Source organism: Cyprinodon tularosa, unplaced genomic scaffold (genome assembly GCF_016077235.1).
Source record: "Cyprinodon tularosa strain WSP-4 unplaced genomic scaffold, ASM1607723v1 ctg359, whole genome shotgun sequence".
Lineage (NCBI taxonomy): Eukaryota > Metazoa > Chordata > Actinopteri > Cyprinodontiformes > Cyprinodontidae > Cyprinodon > Cyprinodon tularosa.
The window spans coordinates 1,078,597-1,098,876 of NW_024039073.1; the positions used below are offsets into that span (position 1 = coordinate 1,078,597).

The 20,280-nt window shown below is 39.0% G+C and overlaps 1 protein-coding gene across 1 annotated transcript; it reads left to right on the forward strand.

Moving 5' to 3' along the window:
* The first annotated feature begins 2,307 nt into the window (after window positions 1-2,307).
* synpo2la (synaptopodin 2-like a) lies at window positions 2,308-11,127 on the forward strand. Its single transcript, XM_038295726.1, has 4 exons — window positions 2,308-2,635; window positions 4,918-5,069; window positions 5,553-6,271; window positions 7,252-11,127. Exons 1-4 carry the CDS (start codon window positions 2,534-2,536, stop codon window positions 9,951-9,953), a joined length of 3,675 nt encoding a protein of 1,224 aa, XP_038151654.1. The 5' UTR covers window positions 2,308-2,533; the 3' UTR covers window positions 9,954-11,127.
* The last annotated feature ends 9,153 nt before the right edge of the window (window positions 11,128-20,280 follow it).

Genomic DNA, 20,280 nt, shown 5'->3' on the forward strand with positions numbered 1-20,280 from the left:
TACACACCCTATTCAGAGACCTTAAGGACCAGCACCAAATGCCCTATATAATACTTCTATGACCCCTTTAAACTGCTTAACAAAAGCAGAGCTCCACCTACAGGCTGCTTTAGTGTGAGCCAACAGAATAGAAAAAGGCTCCTAGATTGGTGTTGAAACGTTTTAAGAAACACTGAGCTGAAGTTGCCTCAAATTTAAGCTTATTTTTTGGGTTAAAATTACCCAGATGACTGAGAATTTGCACAGAGATGTTGACCACGTAAATCTCACCATCCAAATGTCTGGCTTAGATCTGTGACCATGTATGTTTGTAGTTTTTCCCAAATGATGGAATAAACAGTGTTCAAAGCTTAGGATGTTGCTTTTAAAACTAACTCTGTATGTCTGTCTGCTGTGTTCCTCTGCCTTCATGAGGGAGATAGAAGTAGAAATAGAACTTTATTGATCTCACATTGGAGAAAGTCACTCTCCGTATTTAATCCATCCCCTTGGGGGAAAGCGAGCTGCCATTGTGCGCCGCCCGGGGAGCAGTGTGGGATTCAGGGTCTTGCTCAGAGAGCCAGATTGCCGAATCTGGGGATCAAACCGATTACTTGCAACCCACTTAGAGCACAAGCACACTGCTCTAACCACTAGGCAAACACTTCCACTTTCTTTCTTTTCAAGCCTTTACAGTAAGGCTGTATTTATATTGTGATTAGAATAGGCACAAGTGGAAGCTATTTATTAATAAGGTGCTCCTGATGGCAGTTAGTTGAACATGACTTTTTTTTTAAAAGGCATCGAAGTGAAAGAGGTTACATGCATGCGTTGCTAGTTTTAATAAAAATCTAGAATATAAAATAGCTTTTTTTCAACTCCATAATAACACATTTGTTTGTATTAACCGGACTGTCTTTCTAAAGCATACATTTTGAAATATATTATTTCATATTGCAATACAAAGGACTACAAATAAAAAGAAACACACTTTTTAGAATATTTCAACAAAGATACAAAAAAAAAAACTGAAAGTACTTTGAACTACTTAAGTCGGATGGCATTTTAATGACACACACCTAAAATAAAAAAGGAACGAATGGCATTTGTCCGTAAAATCTAAAATTATTGAGTTGTATACATAGTGCAATATGAGCTGACAAACACCAATGCTATTCTTGACCAGTAGGGGGAGTTCGAGGACGTCGCTTTTTTTTTTAATCAAATTTTAATGAACTCTCAAAACCATCTTGCTTTTGGTCAATTTATCTCCAGCCCAAAACACAAAAACATCTTGATTATCCTATCTGTAGTTGAATTTCTGCTTTAGATTAAAACAAACAGACTCTGGGACAAGGTCAGTTTACGACCCAAGGCTGATCTTGGTTGCCATCCTGAGGTCTAGGAACAGGTGCAGAACACTGCTGCCAAACAGAGCAGCTATCTGTAACCTGTATAGCATTGATAATAGCAGTCTAACCTTCATGAAGAAACAAACCTTAATGCCAAGTCCTCCAAGAAAAACTAAATAAATTAACTTTGATCAATTTAAATGAGTTTCTTTAGTTAGTTTTTTTATTATTTGATCACATAAAAATTAGTGTCCTTTAAGTATTAGACAGAGAGTGGATAATAGTTGGTTAAGAAATCAGCATAAATAAAAGTGGTTAACAGATTTTAAAAAGTAAATATTCATCTTAATTATTCATCTAAATTGTCTCAATCTAATATTCAGTGGGTTTGCAAATTTATACATGAGGCACCTTTGTGAAAATTAAGATCCCAAAGCGCATAAAACATATTCCAGAGATTTCAATGAATATGATCAGGTCGAATATCTTTCTTCATCATTCATTTCTATCAGCACCTCTTGGCACTATTTTGAAGCTATTTGAATGTAATTGCACAGGATTAGTGTGTCCTTTCACTGAACGTCTCAGATGTGTGATTTGAGATACTGGTTGCAATCACACAGAAGGTTCCTTAATGACCTCAATGTAAGAAATGTAGCACCATTAGGAAAGCCAGAATGCTAACTTTACCTCTGTCTGCAGAGAAGATGGTGCAGCAGAAGAAATGGCAGGGTCCTATTTTTGGAAGGGCTATCATCAACCCAGAGGCATGGGTCTGAGTGGCAGGACAAGTGTTGAGCTGGACGTTCCCCTCACTCATTTGGGGCAAACATTCCTCAGTGTAAGCAGACTCAGACCAGCCCCCGTCCCTTACCAAACACACACACACACCCTGTATTTATCCCCCTCTCCTCCCCCTCTACTGAGGTTAACATGGCCAAAGTACCCTGGGTATGGTTGGGTTGCACAGGAGGGCGTATGCGTGGGTGTGCAGGTGCGAGGGTTGGCTGTGGAGCTCAGAGGGGAGTCGGCACCGACACAGTCCGCCAGGAGAACAGCAGGTCAGAGCTCAACGAGGGGCCCTGACTGCTAACCATGGATCCATAGCACTGAGGGGACCACCCTCAGATGAAATATAAGAGCCAAAAAATCAAGAAGAAATAAACCAAAAAAGAAAAGCAAACAAAAAAGCACTCAAAACAATGGTTGCAGAAGAAGTGATCATCACTCTGTCCGGTGGTGCACCATGGGGGTTTCGACTGCAGGGAGGCGTGGAGCATCAAAAACCACTCCAAGTTGCAAAGGTAAGTCTATAACCCAGAAAGGGGAAGAAAAACTTCTCCAATGTGCTTGCTAATAAAGAATAAAATCATATCCAACAACCTGACCAAGGGCATGTGTAACACTAGCTGTGATATATCTGGCACTGATTTAAAAAGCTGTAAAGAGATCTGAAGTGGAACATTGGCTGCTGTGCAGATTGGTTCAGAGCCTGAAAATGAGTCATGATTTGGTTCGAGAAAAGGCCTCATGCAAGGGGGATTAATAATCGATTTGGTAGACTTTAATCTTAAACTACTGCAGGTTGCCTGGACTTTGTGAATATTTTAATTATTTGATTTATTATTTAATTTACTGTACCAGAATTTCTTTTTTCTTGAGGAAGTAAAATAATACTCTTTTTTTAATTGCAATCAGCTTGATGGGTACCTTTAAGGGATTTCTGGTTATTACATGAAACAATGTGTTAATATCTATGAACCTTTAAAATCCTTTACTGAAAAGAATGGGTCTGCATAGCTGTAGCAGCACAAAATATGAATATTATTGTAATTTCTCCAAAGGACCTAATTTTAGATGAAATTGGATCAAGGTTTATTACTTGACACTAATAAGACACCATTGTGATATACATTTTATGATTGATAAAATCTATCCAATATATGTGACAAAATTCATGAATAAAGTTCATAGGCCTATGTATATAAAGCTTGTAAATAATAATGATAATTTATTATGCTAACAGTGTATTTTAACTGATGATTTTTCTTTTGTCGGCATTATTGGCTAAAATTGCTAACAGATGACCTTTAAGGCAGTGGACAGCTGATCTGATTGACCGTCCAAAACTGGCTGCTCCTTCACCTCTCTAAGCAAAGAGGCACAATCGCTGCTTGTCAGGTTTTACGCTATATCATTTCAAACAGGTGGCACAGCGTGGGGTTTCGGTGTTTCAGAGCTAGGTCTGTGATTGTGAGCCTGTATGTGGGTGTTTGTATGTTTATTTATATGGCTGAGTATATTTTTGCATCAGTCCATGTGGTGTATGCAAGAAAGCATGCAGGGGTATTATAAGTGTTATGATTTGCAACCACAAGGTGACTGACTGAACAAATAACTTGACTTCCTGGGCCACAAGCTGGCACAAACCACTTCGAAAGGATTAGCTAAATGGGGATGTGGGATTTCATTACAGGCAACCAGAATAGCTGAAAAGACAACTAATTAGGGAAACCAAAGGAAAATGGCCTTAGCCAAGATCTCAGATCTGCAATATTTCTAAACCTTATGCCAAATAATCAATAGATTTATTTAATTCTATTTTATATAAAAATCTACAAAGCAGATTTTTCCCATTGTTTGCAAGGGGTTAAACCAACTTTCTGTGGGCATCATGCCATTGATCTTAATAGAGCTCAGGCACAAATATCAAAAGGACCATATGAAGATGACCGCTGGCTGGCATTTCTCTTCTAAAGTGTGTGCGATAGCCTCCACTCAAGCTAAAATTTGTGGCATATGTCCACACACAGCAAGACTAGGCTGTCAAGCCAGAATCTGTTTCCTGTCAGTCACTGTCACAAAACACATCAGGATAGAAGCCCGCCTCAGATCATCCCTTTAATACTAACTCCCTGCTAGGATGAGGCAAACCCCACATGTATCAGGAAACTAATAACCTTTCCAATAAACTATTTTCCTGATGGACAGAAAATTGAATTCTATATTTACTCACCCTTCAAACCAAATCTTTACAAAACCTGAGACTTGACATAGTTGAATAAAGTATAATTTTGATTTATTTGTTTGTATAAAATTTGTTTTTGCAAATAAAAAAAAAAAAAAAAAAAAAGAGGTTATTTCACTCTTCCAGTTTTAAGTAAAGCTTAATATCAGTACTTACCAAAGTGGGGGGACCATTGCAATATCAAGAGAGAGAGAAAAATTAACTGAATAAAATAATCATTTTGAGAGCTAATAAAGATTGTATTCATAGCAATATTAAATTATGTTACATGGCAAAGAAAAATTACTGAAAAGGTGGCAGTTTTGTTATGTAAAGGAGATTGTAGTTGAGGAGGGATGACTTTTATTTTCTTGTAAACCTAAATAAACAACCTAAGCAAACAGGAAATCTTTGGGAACTGCTGTTTTATGTGCACTTTCTTACTTAGGTTTGTCTTATTCGTACGACGTACAGTATAAGAATGCGTTTTAGGAGAGTTATCCAAGGTCTGCCCCTCAAATAATCAAACATATCATAAACAAAGCTCATCATTTTTGTAACACGCTTTCCTATTTGCAGGTGCGTAAACGTAGCAAGGCCTGCCGGGCTGGGCTGCGGGAGGCGGATGAACTTGTATCTATCAATGAACATCCATGTGGAACCCTTTCTCATGCACAGGCCATGAACCTCATTGACAGCTCCCCTGGGATTTTAAACATCAGAGTAAAAAGGTAACTGGTACAGCAATATAAGAATAGTTTACCTCTATAAGTTATGGTTGTTCGTTCATAATCCTTTTCAAGCTTTTAAATACTGCTCAGTTCTTGTCGCTTTTTAGCTGAGACAAAATATATTTCTGTAATGCCATAAGGACTAAAAAATTACTTGATAATCTGTCATCATCCAGTTTAATCAACTATAACCACTTTTAGACATATTTAGATGTCAGTAGACATATCTTTCAACACCCAGATGTCCTTTTTTGGTTCCTAATCAATAGAAGATTAGCTCCTGGGAAAACATAATCAGACTACAATTTAGAACTTACAAAGAAAAAGAGGCTGTATACATACAGTACCTCTCAATATATGAGCAAGAAACAAACCGCTGAGCATTCAGATATTTCTGCTTCCTTAAATACAGTCAATTATTTATTTTAGAGAATGGGCATCCAGTACAGAATCCGAACTGAAGTTATCACTAACTGTTTACAGGGCACCTGCTGCTTTTCAGTCTGTGATCCTTGTCACCCGTGCCCCATCTCCACGGATAGATAAAGAGTACCGTGCTGCTCTGAAAGCCATGTCACCAACCCAACCCCACCATGCGCCAGTCCGTGAGGTCCACCGCAGTCGTTCTTCCTTGACTAGTGGATTGACTTCTCCACCTGGAAGTGAAGCTTACTACGGTGAGACCGACAGCGATGCGGACGTGGCGGGTTACGAAAGGCAAAGACGGCAAAAACGGCGAAGTCCCAGCAACTCCAACTCTGGAAAGCCATCAGGAAGGACATCTCCTGAAGGTGGAGAGACATCAGAGATGAGTGGCTACGACAGTGCTCCAGATGCACAGGCTTTTCCACGTTCATTGGAAGGGCGTGGAGGAAATGGAGATGAAGGAACAAGTCTACCAGGGGTCACAAGAAAAGAGGTTGTTTACAAACCACCTGGTCCGGGATTATGGTCCTCCCAGACGTCTACTGAAACTTCCTCCATAATCTCCTCAGCAGATGACCAGGGGCCACGGGATGGAGGACAAGAGGAAGATAGTGGTTTCTTAGAACCAGCCAATGTGCCACTAGTGTCCCCTGAGAGGGCAAAAGAGGCTTTGATGTTGGGTTCTCGCAGCCAGCTTGTGCCCATGGTGGGTCCTGTTAATAAGCCTATTGATGAAGAACTCACAACAACCTACATGGAAAAAGCAAAACAAGCTAGTAAGTAAAGCTACGGACATAGACTTAAACTCCAAGCTTGATTGAAGTTAATAATTTTCCTTTGCATAGTCAGAACATTTAAATTCTTCCCTCAGTTCCCTAGGGTTTACCTGAGAATATGCATGATGATTCCTCCTGACCTTCCTCTAAGGTGGATCAGTGTGATTAATGCCTGTCTAGCATGTTAAACAAAATATAGCCAGTATAGTTAACTATATTTATCCCAAGCTATGTCTGTAAAAAACCCTAGCAATCAATCTGCAAGCACTAAGGACAAGAGTTCTTAAAATGAAATCAAAATTGTAAAAATAGAGAATTAAACAAATAATATATATTTTTACATTTATATACAAATATAACATTTGTAGTTAGTGGTACAGGCATGACAAAGGATAGTTGCATTTAAAAAGAAATACAAAACATATAGCAAATTTGTTTTGTTTCATAATTTTGTTCCATAATAAGGTTATGGAGACTAAGCAGTCAAAACTAAGCAGACTGTTGTAAGAACTTAAATTTATTCTGACAAATTCCTTCTATAGGGTCCAGGATTTCATTCATTATCTCCTTAGACAGGACAAATTAAGAAAACTTTTCAAATGACAGTTTGTGTAGGGAAGCAGAGCATGGTTGCTGATTTTCTCTTTAGAATCATTTTATGATAGATCATATATTGTATCAGCCCTTTAGAGTTCATTTTGCAGTTTTTCATGTTTTTCATATAGCTTTAAGAGTATATTGTCTAATATTTTGCAAATGTATCCTTCACCAAGTCTAGTAGTTTAATACTTGCCTGGATTTTTTTTACAGAACTGCCTCTGTGGCAAGTCAAGAGAATAATACAAGGCATGTTGCTCTGGACATGTTTAGATGCTCATGCCATAGTCAGTTGTTGGTTTAAAGGTTTAGTGTCTCTGAGAATTACTGTGTTATAGTACACAAACTCATTTTCTTAATATCTACACTTTTATATCCCGCAGAACTAAATCGAGGAGATACACTTCAGGATAAGCAAGTAAAGGAAGCCAAAAGCAAGTGTCGAACTATTGCATCTTTGCTGACAGATGCTCCAAACCCTCACTCCAAGGGAGTGCTGATGTTCAAGAAAAGAAGGCAACGCTCAAAAAAGTACACCCTCACAAGCTTTGGGAGTGTAGATGAGGACAGGTTCGAAGATTCACAGGAGGATGATGGGGTGTTTCCTGGCAGCGAATCTGAGTTTGATGAGGAAGGCTTCTCTGGGGCTCCAGACCCAACTTGGGATAGTGACTACCTGGATAAGCTGGAAAAGAGGGCAACAGCAGGCACAGAAGGTCGTGAGGTTGGGGCAGAAAATGCTTTGGATCCTGGTTTGAGTGATACTGTGGGAAAGGGTGCCCAGTTGTTTGAGCAGCAGAGAAAAAGGGTGGATGAACTTGCAAAGAAAGGTGAGACAGGACATCCTCATGCACCAGCAGGATCTCAAGTACAGGAACATTGTCACATGAATCCATCACATCCTGAAATGCCTACACAGTTGCAACAACTGCAAAAACAATTACCATCAGGTCCTACACAGGAAACTCAGTCCAATACTCATAATACTCATACTCTTCAAGCTCAAACTGCTGATTCGCCCTATGCAGTATCTCATGGGGACCTACCCCACTCTGCATTAAGTGCAGTTAGCATGGAAATGGCAACTCCTCCTGTTGCACCCAAGCCAGCCCCAGCCTCAGTAACAGTTTTGAGCAACTCTGCACCCCCTACTGAAACACCGTTACCTGAATTGCCTACAAGCAATGTTCTTAATAGAACAGCGCGTCCGTTTACCCCTGGCTTTATAAGCATTCGAGCTGCTACTGCTCCTGTAACATTTCGACCAGCTGTCACAAAGAAGACACAGCGACCTGCCTCAACAGCTGTTGCGACTCCACCATTCTCAACTGCCTCTGAACTAGCCAATAATGCGCCACCTCTAGCATCACAGATACCCCCTGGTCTGCCAACAGTGGTGTCAAACCCATACTCCTTCCCTAAATCTGCCATGCCTCCAACACCAGAAGCTCCTGTTACTGTACACACTCCTGCTCTTTCTGTTCCGATCCAAACAGTACAATCATCACCAATGTTAACTGGAGTTAATCAGGCTCCATTTTCAACTATCACCACAATGTCTGTGCCTTCAGTACCTAGACCTGCACAAAGAGTTTCAGTGCCTGTTCCTCATTTATCCCAAATGTCTGGTGCAACAGATTCAGCTGCCTTCGTGCCTCCACTTCAAGTCCTAATGGCTCAGCCACCAGACCCCCAAATTTCCAGGCCACGTATGACTCAGCCACCAGAACCCCACATTTCCACACCACCTGTTACTCAGCCACCAGAATCCCACATTTCCAGGCCACCTGTGACTCAGGTGTCAGTAGTAACTCAGCCAGAAGCTTCTGCCCAAACTCCTGTTCCTGCTCCAACAGGTCGAACAGGAATCCTACTTGAAGCACGTCGGCGTTGTGGCAAACCTAAACCTATGTTCAATGTGCCAGAACTGAAAAAGAACTCCCCAAATCCTGAACTGTTGTCATTGGTGCAGAACTTAGATGAAAGGTTCACCAGACACAAATATGGACAAGCAACCAATGAAGAAGTGTATGATCTTGCAGAGGAGGAAAGAAGTGGTGATGCTGGTACAGGAAGGGTGCCACCCCCAGTTGCACCTAAACCTCGGGTCATCCATGAGACTCCACAGATTCTTCAGGCAGAGGGGAAGGGAGCTCAGCTGTTTGCCAAAAGACAGAGCCGAATGGGCATGTATGTAGTTGACAGTCCACCTGCGACCCCATACCAGCAGGATGTGGCAATGCAAAATGCAGTCCAACAGTTTGACTCCTCTGTCAATAATTCATATCCCTCTCAGTGGAAATATTCCCCAAATGTCCGTGCACCTCCACCAATTGGATATAACCCACTATTAGCTCCCTCTCTTCCCTCAGGGCCTCAGAAGGACACAGGGATCCCAGACAAAAAGGCTAAAGGAGGCTCCCAAAAGGAAGGCATTAAGGCTGTGGATTTCATGAAAAGGCAGCCTTATCAGCTTAACTCTGCCATGTTCCAGTATGGAGGCAGTGCCGCCAATCTATCAGCAATGCCTTCATACCAGGCTCAGCACAATAACTACACAACAACAATGGTGGGTAGCTCACTGACCTCACCTCGGCAAATACCCCTCAAAACCGCCCGTGTCTATGAAATCAAGCGTTTCTCTACACCCACGCCCATGTCAGCTCCATCACTTGCACCTAAAGTCATTGCACCTCGCTCAGCTACAAGTCTTGGAGAACGCTTGACTCATTCAGGCATGATCTCTCCACCTCCTGCCCCCTTTACTCCAGCTTTATCCCCACCAGAGTCAGTCAGTACTTTGAAACCAGTTTCGTCTGCCTCCCAACATTCGCGACTACCTGACCTGCCGAAATTCGCTGGTACCCCTATTCCAAACCCTGTACCTTCGGTCCCCACACCTTACACTCCATCATCATACACCAGTGGGCTGCAGACAGCCAAGCAGTTTCAGAGTGCTCCTGAGCTCAGCATTCTTGCTTCTTTGCCCCCACTGAAGACCAACCCGGTTCAGGCTCCAAAACCACGCTTTGTTGCCAACAGGGGTGGTGCCCAGCCGCATGTCTGGAGACCAGGAGCATTTTAGAAAGCAGCACACCCATAGGGTTAGTTAATGTTCAACATGAAATCCATAATTTGCAAATGTTATAATGGCTTTCTTGTCTAAAGGGAGTAAAAATGATCATTACAAACAATCAAAGGACAGTTTCAGTTTGCAAAATAAACGGACAAGGATTTTGAGGATATTTGTCTTTAAGTTATATATATAATGTTTCCAAAAAGAAACACCAAGCTAATAAAAAATTTAGTTTCCATCAGGTTAAGAAAAAATTTGGTGGTACCAATGGTACCCTCTGTATGATGTATGTTTGGTCTTTTGAGGGCTACTTTGCTCGTATAGAGCAAAAAGGTGCCTAAACATAACCTGGGTGAAAGGCTTTCTCTTTTGCACAGGTCACAGTAAACAAGAACAATTTAGACAATATTTGTCACTAGGCTTTCTTAGATGCCATTCATTCTCATTAAACTCTCCTTTTTAATTGTTATTGCTTTCAGATAAATGTTAATTGTTGAAATATATTAAACCAATACCACACTTAAATGATGCATTTTTTTATTCTAAAGGAATTGGTTGGAAGTTGATGCACTTCTTTTTTTATAAAAGGAATCAAGAGGTGAGAGCGGTTGTGATGAGAGGATAATACATGTAATGGAGTCTCAGGTAGATCATTGTCCATTTCCTTGAAATGGTTATGGTCAAATTTGATCAAATTAAAGCTTCTGATCCATTACATGCATTTTAAAACCTCACAGGCTGTAGATGTATGCAGAACGCCTAGGGAAGTATGAACAGATACATTTGTGGTGATGCTCAAGATGCTGATGGAAAGAAGAATTAAGCTTTATCAATATTTTCTTCAACAACAGTTGTGATAAAAAGCTGAAATGTGATGGTAAAGTACTGTGGAACAGGTGTTACAATGGAAAGAAGTATGGAATAAATAGAATTCTTGTATTGTTTATTTATTTTTTTACATTTGTTTAAATACAAGTTTTAATGAAGGCTTGCATTCATAACACAGTTGCCGAAGAAGCTCAAATCGTGCATACAGTCATGTTGAGGTGTAAAAAATATTATCATCTAGACAGTTAAAATAAATGCCAAGTGTGAAACTGTTTGTTATCATTGCTGAGTGGAAGTTTATACTGAGTAGAAAAAGGCATATATTTTGGAGAAATAAAATTAGATTTGAAAGCCCTTTGGTTTCCTGAAATGTTTGATTTCACTCTGCCTTCTGTTGTTTAGTATTCAAACGTATATTTTCTATGAAAATTATTGGGTCCCTTCATAAGTAGTTACTGGATTGTATCAAAGTTTACAGCTTAAGCATTAAGAAAACACAGAATAAGTAAACAAGGACAAAACAAAACTGAACTAATCCTGTTATTGAAGAAAAAAAGGTACAGACATTCATGAACAAAACCTATGAAAAAATAAAAATGTCTATTAAAAGATTCCCATTTACAAAAATGACAGAATCATTTTGAAAATAATTTTTTTCAGCCCCGTTCTGGATGGAATGTAAAAAGCCTAAAGAAAATGTGTATGTGTAACCTAAAAGGAAATTTAAGGAAATATTCAGATTTTTCTTTTACCTAAAAACATGCAACATCTTCATAAAAATTTCATGAAGCGTACCCTTTCTCTACCGAAAAGAGCATTAGGTTACTGTCTATATTAAGAGGTTCTGGGAGAAAGCTTAATGTGTCAGTGTTTACAGCACAAACCATATTAAATCCCAGAATGGGGACATGCAAATCTACACAGTCAATTTAAAATAGGTTATGACGCAGGTCTATGGACCTTTGGGTTTAAAGGAAGTCTGTGGGGTTAATCAAAAACCCACAAATGAGTCTAAAGGCTAATTAAATTCTACAAACCAAAATCAGAATAGTCTCACTGAAAGGGAGTAGAGAGGGACAGGGACTTACGAAACGCCTGGGCCCCAAACTAGCAAGATGCCCAGGGTATTGGTTGCAGACACCTCTAACAACAGCCTTGGGATATTGATGCCAAGCATCAATAACATGATATGTTTAAAATGAAATAATTATAATTTAGTATGAAAACAGTGACAAAAAAATTGTGAATCAAAACGAAATCAACTTCTATGCTCCCCTTTCCATGTACAAGAATAGACCCATCCTTCCCATCACATAAAATATCCTGAGATGCAGTGTGGAGCAGTTGAAGAGATAAAAAGAGACAGATAAAGCAGAGCTATGACAGGTGAAAAATGAAGAAAGGACAAAAATGTTGTTATAATACCAATGTTGCCTTAAACACCAACCTAGAGCTCAAGAAAAAAGACTCACATATGTCTGTTCAAAAAGAAACATTAGGTCCCAATATGACATCAGAGTGAAATATGTTTTATCAAAAACTAATTCGTTTTACTGAATTTCATATGACTACCTGCTCCACTATGAACTGAAAATTGATGGGAATAAAAACAAAACAGGATTGCACAACTAGTTTTTCTGATCCTTAAGGGCAGAACAGCTGTTCAGTTAAGGGATGCTGGCCTGCCTTTTCCATTGCACCAGAAATAAAAACAAATATAACAAAATAACACTGCAGCAGAGGAACATGACTGATTTTGGAGAAGCTGCATGGCCAGCGCAGAGTTGGATCCCTTTCGTTGGAACAGAGAAAAATGGATCAACCCACTCAAAAGATGCTGATTAAACTTTAATACAGACTCAAACAAGACAAAATGTGAGTTATAGCCAGGGATCTATTAACCTGGCATGATGTGAGGTGGAAGTTTTCTTTAATAAGTATCACCAAAGACATCATGAGGAACAGAGAGTAGATTAACTTTATCTAAGCTAAAATCTCTGGTTGTGATGGTAAACAGTAGAAACCCTCTTTGGGAGCTTCTAGCTGGATTTGCATCAAGGTATAAAAAATATCTGTCCTTTGGTTCAGTCAAAATCAAACCATTTACTCTTAACATTAAACACATTAAAGGCTCTTTAAATAATTATATGGCAGCAGTAAGTCCATTTCTACATGCAGACAAAACAAGTGTTCTGAATAAATTGGGAAAATAGAACAAACCTGCTGGTCCCTTTTTTTCTGTACTGATTCTCAACATTCAGTCCTGGGTTGTTTAAGGTGCAGTATCAAAAAGTAATAAGAAGCTTATTAGTAATTAATTAATCAATCAATCAGTCAATAAATCAGTTCCTTTATTTGTTTATTGTTTTATTTTTTTGAATATGTGTAATATGTAAAATTAAAATCTAAACCAATTAAACAAAGATACTTTACCTAAAGTAAAACATGAATACTATTTAATGTACACTCACCGGCCACTTTATTAGGTACCCCATGCTAGTAACGGGTTGGACCCCCTTTTGCCTTCAGAACTGCCTCAATTCTTTGTGGCATAGATTCAACAAGGTGCTGGAAGCATTCCTCAGGGAGTTTGGTCCATATTGACATGATGGCATCACACAGTTGCCGCAGATTTGTTGGCTGCACATCCATGATGCGAATCTCCCGTTCCACCACATTCCAAAGATGCTCTATTGGATTGAGATCTGGTGACTGTGGAGGCCATTTGAGTACAGTGAACTCATTGTCATGTTCAAGAAACCAGTCTGAGATGATTCCAGCTTTATGACATGGCGCATTATCCTGCTGAAAGTAGCCATCAGAAGTTGGGTACATTGTGGTCATAAAGGGATGGACATGGTCAGCAACAATACTCAGGTGGGCTGTGGCGTTGCAACGATGCTCAATTGGTACCAAGGGGCCCAAAAAGTGCCAAGAAAATATTCCCTGCGCCATGACACCACCACCACCAGCCTGAACCGTTGATACAAGGCAGGATGGATCCATGCTTTCATGTTGTAGATGCCAAATTCTGACCCTACCATCCGAATGTTGCAGCAGAAATCGAGACTCATCAGACCAGGCAACGTTTTTCCAATCTTCTATTGTCCAATTTCGATGAGCTTGTGCAAATTGTAGCCTCAATTTCCTGTTCTTAGCTGAAAGGAGTGGCACCCGGTGTGGTCTTCTGCTGCTGTAGCCCATCTGCCTCAAAGTTCGACGTACTGTGCGTTCAGAGATGCTCTTCTGCCCACCTTGGTTGTAACGGGTGGTTATTTGAGTCACTGTTGCCCTTCTATCAGCTCGAACCAGTCTGGCCATTCTCCTCTGACCTCTGGCATCAACAAGGCATTTCCGCCCACAGAACTGCCGCTCACTGGATGTTTTTTCTTTTTCGGACCATTCTCTGTAAACCCTAGAGATGGTTGTGCGTGAAAATCCCAGTAGATCAGCAGTTTCTGAAATACTCAGACCAGCCCTTCTGGCACCAACAATCATGCCACGATCAAAGTCACTCAAATCACCTTTCTTCCCCATACTGATGCTCGGTTTGAACTGCAGGAGATTGTCTTGACCATGTCTACATGCCTAAATGCACTGAGTTGCCGCCATGGGATTGGCTGCTTAGAAATTAAGTGTTAACGAGCAGTTGGACAGGTGTACCTAATAAAGTGGCCGGTGAGTGTATATAGTCCTTAATAACTGAAATTTTAGAAGCTGTATGATTTATTGTGAATTTTTTTTTTTCATTTTTTTAGCTACTTTTAATAAATTTAAGAAAAAATGTAAAATTATATCTGGACAACTTCCTTGTTTGATTAAAATCAAATAACAGCAAATTATTTATTGCTGAAACAAAATGTGAATATTTTTTCTCTATCATTTTTCTTATAATAAATACTTTATAGAGGGACATTTCACCTTCTTCATCCCCTCCTTAAAGGAGCTAAAAGTCAAGCCTCCTATACAGTGCAGCAGTATCACGGATTAAGACACATCGCCCGTTTTGTATTAAGCTCTGCAGAGCATGTCAATTGAAAGACAGCTCACTCCATGTATATTTATTATGAGTGCTGTAAGATCAACATCTGATTGCTCAGCTGTGGAGGCCAGGAGAGGGACTACAGGAAAAGCTACAGTTGAGCTACTCATTAATTCACAGTATTGCAGTATGAACACTGTGGTGGCTTCACACAATCTGTCACACTCAGGGCCGACTTCGATATTAAGGCTGACTTGGAGGAGGGCCCCCTGACTTAAGCTTGCCTGCGGCCCCAAATGGCTAAGTCCACCGCTGGAAGGGGATAACTGCTGCACATCCATGCTACCCTCTGCTGGAAGTATTATGGAAGAACAACTATCCTTAATGGTAATAGAATCTGGCTTTAATACAAATGCCTGTGCAGTTTTTGCAACATGTCATAAGAGTTTGAACATTAGAGTTGCATTAATATTTTAATGGCAGAATGGGAGAGATGGGCTGAGGAGTGCAGTTCTCTTTATCGACTTCAAACATTACCAGTGCAAGATTTTCGAGTTATTCAGCTGTATTCCACACTTTATAAACCTGACTCTTAGGTTAATTGACGTCTCTAAATTGAAAGTAGGTGTATGTATGGATGGCTGCATTTCTCTGCCCATCAATAAGCTGGTGACCTGTCTGGGCTGTAAGCCTGTCTTTCACCCATGGACTGCTAGAGAAAAGCAACAGCCCCACTTAGGTAGGAGAAAGAAATTGGATGGTTTATCATGATCCTTTCTGTAAGTGTCTAATTCGGTTTCAGGAGTTAAAAAAACAAAAAACAAATCTAAGTTATTTTATGTTTTATGCATAACGATGACCTCACCTGCTTAGGGTTATTGGTAGGCTGCAGCCAATACAATTATTATTTAAGACAGATGATTTTATTATATGAAGTTACAATGACATTAAATACATAGCCTACATGAAATACATGGAAGGATAAAACATAGTCTATTGCTATCTGCGAGGGTGTTTTTTGCTGTTACCATAAATGTATTTCTTTATTAGTTATTTATTTGTATGTGTAGCACCTTGTTGAACATTGTCTTGATTGGATGTATTTTTGTGGAGAGAAAAAAAAATTCTGTACAGTATACAAGATATACTGTTTATTGTGTGCTCTGAGTATGCAAGTATGAAAAAATAAAATAAAATAATGTACAAAACACCTATGTACTGCCAGCAAGTTAAACGCTAAAGTGAAAAGGGTCAAAGTCATGACATGGTTTCCATTCATCGTAATGTTTAACACTGAGCTTCTCGGTGTTCATAGAGTTCTTATAAATATTTATATAGTGGTTTGTGTTTGTCTTTCGAATGCTCTGTGAGGAATATTTAGATTGTTTTAAACATAAAGTTTGATTTAGAAGGAGAATTGAGGGGTTCATTTAGATATTTAAATGAACTCAGTGTAAAACACTATGATGAATGGAAACCACAAATCAGGTTTTTTCTCTTTTTCTCTTCATTTTTGTTTCATTGTTAAACCTGCTGCAAACAGTGTGTTGGATTATTTATTTATTTATTCCAAAACCAAGAACACATGAAAACAATATATCTTGTAAAATGTCAAGTGTATTTTATTTTTCCCCACAAAAAAATTACATTCAGCTAATGCAAAGTTAAACATGGCGCTACACATACCAAAACTATTGTCTAGTGAGAGTCTTTAAAAAAGAAGCTGATTATTAACTCTCTATCTGGATAGCTTTAAATTAAATACATCTAATAATTTGATCAGGACTTGTCATTTAAATCCCATATTAAACAGATTTCTAGAATTTATTTAATTCATCCCTGGAATATAGCCAAAATTAAAAACATCTTGTTCAGGGCTGGTGCTGAGAAACTAATACATGCATTTCTTCTTCTGATTGTAATTCTTTGCAATCAGGAAGTCCATAAAATGTAGATGAACATCTTTGGTTCATCCAAAATGCTGCAGCCAGAGGTCTAGTAAAAATTAAAATGAGCTTGCCTTTCTTCTATTTTGATTTGCCTTTATTACCGTATCTACCTGTTAAATCCGGAATAGATTTTTTAAATCCTTCTCCTCGTGTATAAAGCCCTGAGTAAACAAATTCCATTGTGCATCAGAGATCTCATTGTTAATTACAGACAGTTTACAAGTAAATCTGATTTAAAAAAAACAAAAAACCTTAGGGTTAATCTAAAGAATGTTACGGAGAGGTCTTCGGTGCTGGAAAGATTTGGAGAACTTTTGCAAGAGATAGTGGGGAAATGTTGTCTAGAAATGGTGTGAGATGCTGATAAACTCAAGAAAATATATAATCATGAAGTGTCTCTGTTGAGTTTGTACAATTATTCAAATGTATTATAGCCATTTGTATTGTTTTTAGTTGAATGACTTGGATATATTATAAAAAGGTTTTGAGTGATTAATCACTTTTTTCATCCAGAAAACATTAGGATAACCCCCTTCGATTTCTTTAATTGCCAATATGAACTTTAACCACTGGGTGGTGTTGTGGTGTTCTGGTGAGATGCACTCTTGGTTGCTGAACATGCGGTCAGAAAGGCATTTTGGTGGAATTCACACTCACATGGTGCCTATTAATAGAGTTGTTAAAATCCAAACTAAATACTATTTATGCACAGGTGCAATTCTATATATAAAAAACTCAGGCCAACCTTAAATTAACTGTTAATGTAAAAAATAAAAGAAAAAAAAATCTATGACTGATTCAGTTTCGTTTTTTTGGGGCTGTACTGAAATAGTTATATATCATATATATATATAAATAATTATACCCTACAGATGCCTTGAATTTTACCATATTATTAACTTCTTTTCTACACAGTAAAAAATATCCAAAATGTATAGTCAACCTGTTTTACTCAAAATAAAGTATTTACCCCCATAGTGATTGTAAATCTGTTGAAAGTTAAAAGTGTTGAAGTTAATGTTCAGGGAAAAAATTGGCAGCCATGCAGGTTAACTGTTACTTTATATGGTGTCGGTTACCCATCAGTCGAATTTGATATAAAAATTATTAAAATTAACTCTGAAAAGTTGACACTGCCTATAGAGTAAATTTTACATTGATTTGGAGTGGGACCAAATGTTATCTGAAACAGAGTTATATTGAGCTCTGTAGGTTTTAATGGTGTACGCTGCCTTTTAAATGTATTGCCAGTTAAATTTTATTTTATCTTTACATGAACAAACCTTATTTTATTTTATGAGTATGTTATATAATACAACAATGCAACATAGTGCGTAGGTCTTTAGTGAAATGGAAAATCATACAAGGTTTAGAAAATATATTTTTACCAAAGACTATATTGAAAACAGATGATTTTGTAGGATCTTTGTAGGATGATTTTGTAGGAACAGGGTTTTCTACTCTCACTTCCCTTAGCCCTAGTCTTTGAACCCCTGGTGGCTGCAAATTGTAAATTTAAAATATTGAAATTAAACAGCCAGTAGAATGCGTTTGTTTTGTATAGTGCACCAAGCCCAGAAATCCACCAGAAATCCAGCAGAGATCCCACTGGAGTCAGAAGACAGGTTAGGCAAACAGATGAGATGGGGAGAGGCAGACTCAAAGTTTGAGAGACAGAACAGGTCAGGATCAGGTAACTGGAATACAGGTAGGCTAGAAAACTTCTCACCAAGGGCTTAAATAAGAGAACAGAACAGGTGGATAATATAAACAAGTAATGAGAACTGGGCAGAGCTAAAAAAGAGTGTCAAATAAGTAATTAGACCAGACATCAGTGCCAAGATCATGGGATCTTGACTGCTAGTGGCAGTAAACAAAGTGAATATGTCTCCTTATGCTCCGTGCAGGTTGAGGTTAAACGTAAACAAAGTCACGCTTGTGACACAAAGTTCACCTCGGCGTCTGTCTATAAATAGTAAGAGGAAGGCTACATTCGGTCTCATTGATCTTCTCACCGTCAACTGTCTGCCACCATCATTCCCACCGTCAACTGTCTGCCACCATCATTCCGGTCTCAAAAAGCCTCAGGTCACCTCATTCAATGATTACTGGCCTGTCGAACTTACAGCTATCATGATGAAGTAATTTGAAAGGATGGTTACAGAACACATTGTCTCCAGTCCTCCCCAACATTCGACCCCTTCCATTATGCCCACCAACAAAACCGCTCCACTGAGGATGCCATCTCCTCTGCTGTTCACCAGAGCATTGCACACCTGGAGGAGAAGAGGACCCACGTGTGGATGCTGTTCCTGGACTTCAGTTCTGGGAAGAGGCTTCGAAGCATGCAATGCAGGTCCAGCAGATTCGTAAAACAGTTTCTTCCCCACTGCCATTAGACAGCTGAAATGTTGTGAAAACTCTTCATCATGTGACTGACTTCACATCACACTGATAACACCAATCAAAAATTCAGCATATAATTGATATACATATTTTAATGCATTGAACTTCCATATCAATGCCTTTGTATATGCCAATACAAAGGCTGCCAATGTACTGCCAATGTATATTCTCCCACACTGTTTTTTGAGAACAGAAGCAGCTGCCTCAGGTTGGAATAAAAAGGACGTTGAAAAGGACCATTATCTTTTTAAAACTTCTCTCAAAGATCCTATTTCTGACAACCATAAACACATCTTCTCCATTTTTCTGCTCTGCAGTGTGCAGGCGACTCTATGAGCCCTCCTTCCAAGGGCCCATACCATTTACTGAACTTTTTCAACTGTTAAAATAAATTTGATTTATCTGATTCCCTGTTCTCATGTTGTTCTGCATGTGGGCTAAGAAACTGGAAACCAACAAGACAGTTAGCCACCCTTTGTTGCTAAATAATTATCACTTGTATTTGCACCGTTGCTGGTATCATCCCTCGCTGTCATTGGGCCAGAAGTGGGTTCTAACCTAAAGAGACCAGAATCATGATTTTATGCACTCATATTAGGATTTTTTTACTAGGATTTTAAACCCAAGACCTTCTTGCTACAACTGGACCCCTGAATAGCAGTATGTAGAAACATCTGAATAAAAAATGAAAGCTACTTCTACTGCTTTTGCAGCTTTTCAGGATACATTCTTTGGGTTCTGTGTATGGTTGTTAGATATGATTGAAAAATATAAGCCCATGATATGAGACATTAGTATTATAAAAAAAAAATCAAGGGCTGTTAATGCCATGGCCATCTGTTTGAAACTCAAACAGATTTGGCCTCCATATAAAGAGTACTCATATATTCCTAACCTTTGACTTATCTCTGCACTTATACACTATCCCTATGTCCCCCATGTCTTTCTTCGTACCTCTAAACACATCCGAGTCCCCCAAGGTTTGTCTTAAGGCTAAGTTTGTTCCGCTCGTTCTTTGCAGCTAAATTTAGGCTGCAGAGACATCTGCAAGAATGATTTTGTTCCTTTAATATCACCATCAGCAATTTCAGCTGGCCAAGAGAGACTTCTCCACCCAGCTTAATGTCCCCCTTCCATTCTATATTCACACTCCTAATCTCAGCTTCTTCCT

Excerpts from the sequence above, each read along its gene's own strand:
- synpo2la (XM_038295726.1), top strand. The coding sequence starts at position 2,534 with ATGGTTGCAGAAGAAGTGATCATCACTCTGTCCGGTGGTGCACCATGG. Across the intron at positions 2,636-4,917 it reads AACCACTCCAAGTTGCAAAG|GTGCGTAAACGTAGCAAGGC; the intron begins GTAAGTCTATAA and ends TCCTATTTGCAG. Across the intron at positions 6,272-7,251 it reads GGAAAAAGCAAAACAAGCTA|AACTAAATCGAGGAGATACA; the intron begins GTAAGTAAAGCT and ends TATATCCCGCAG.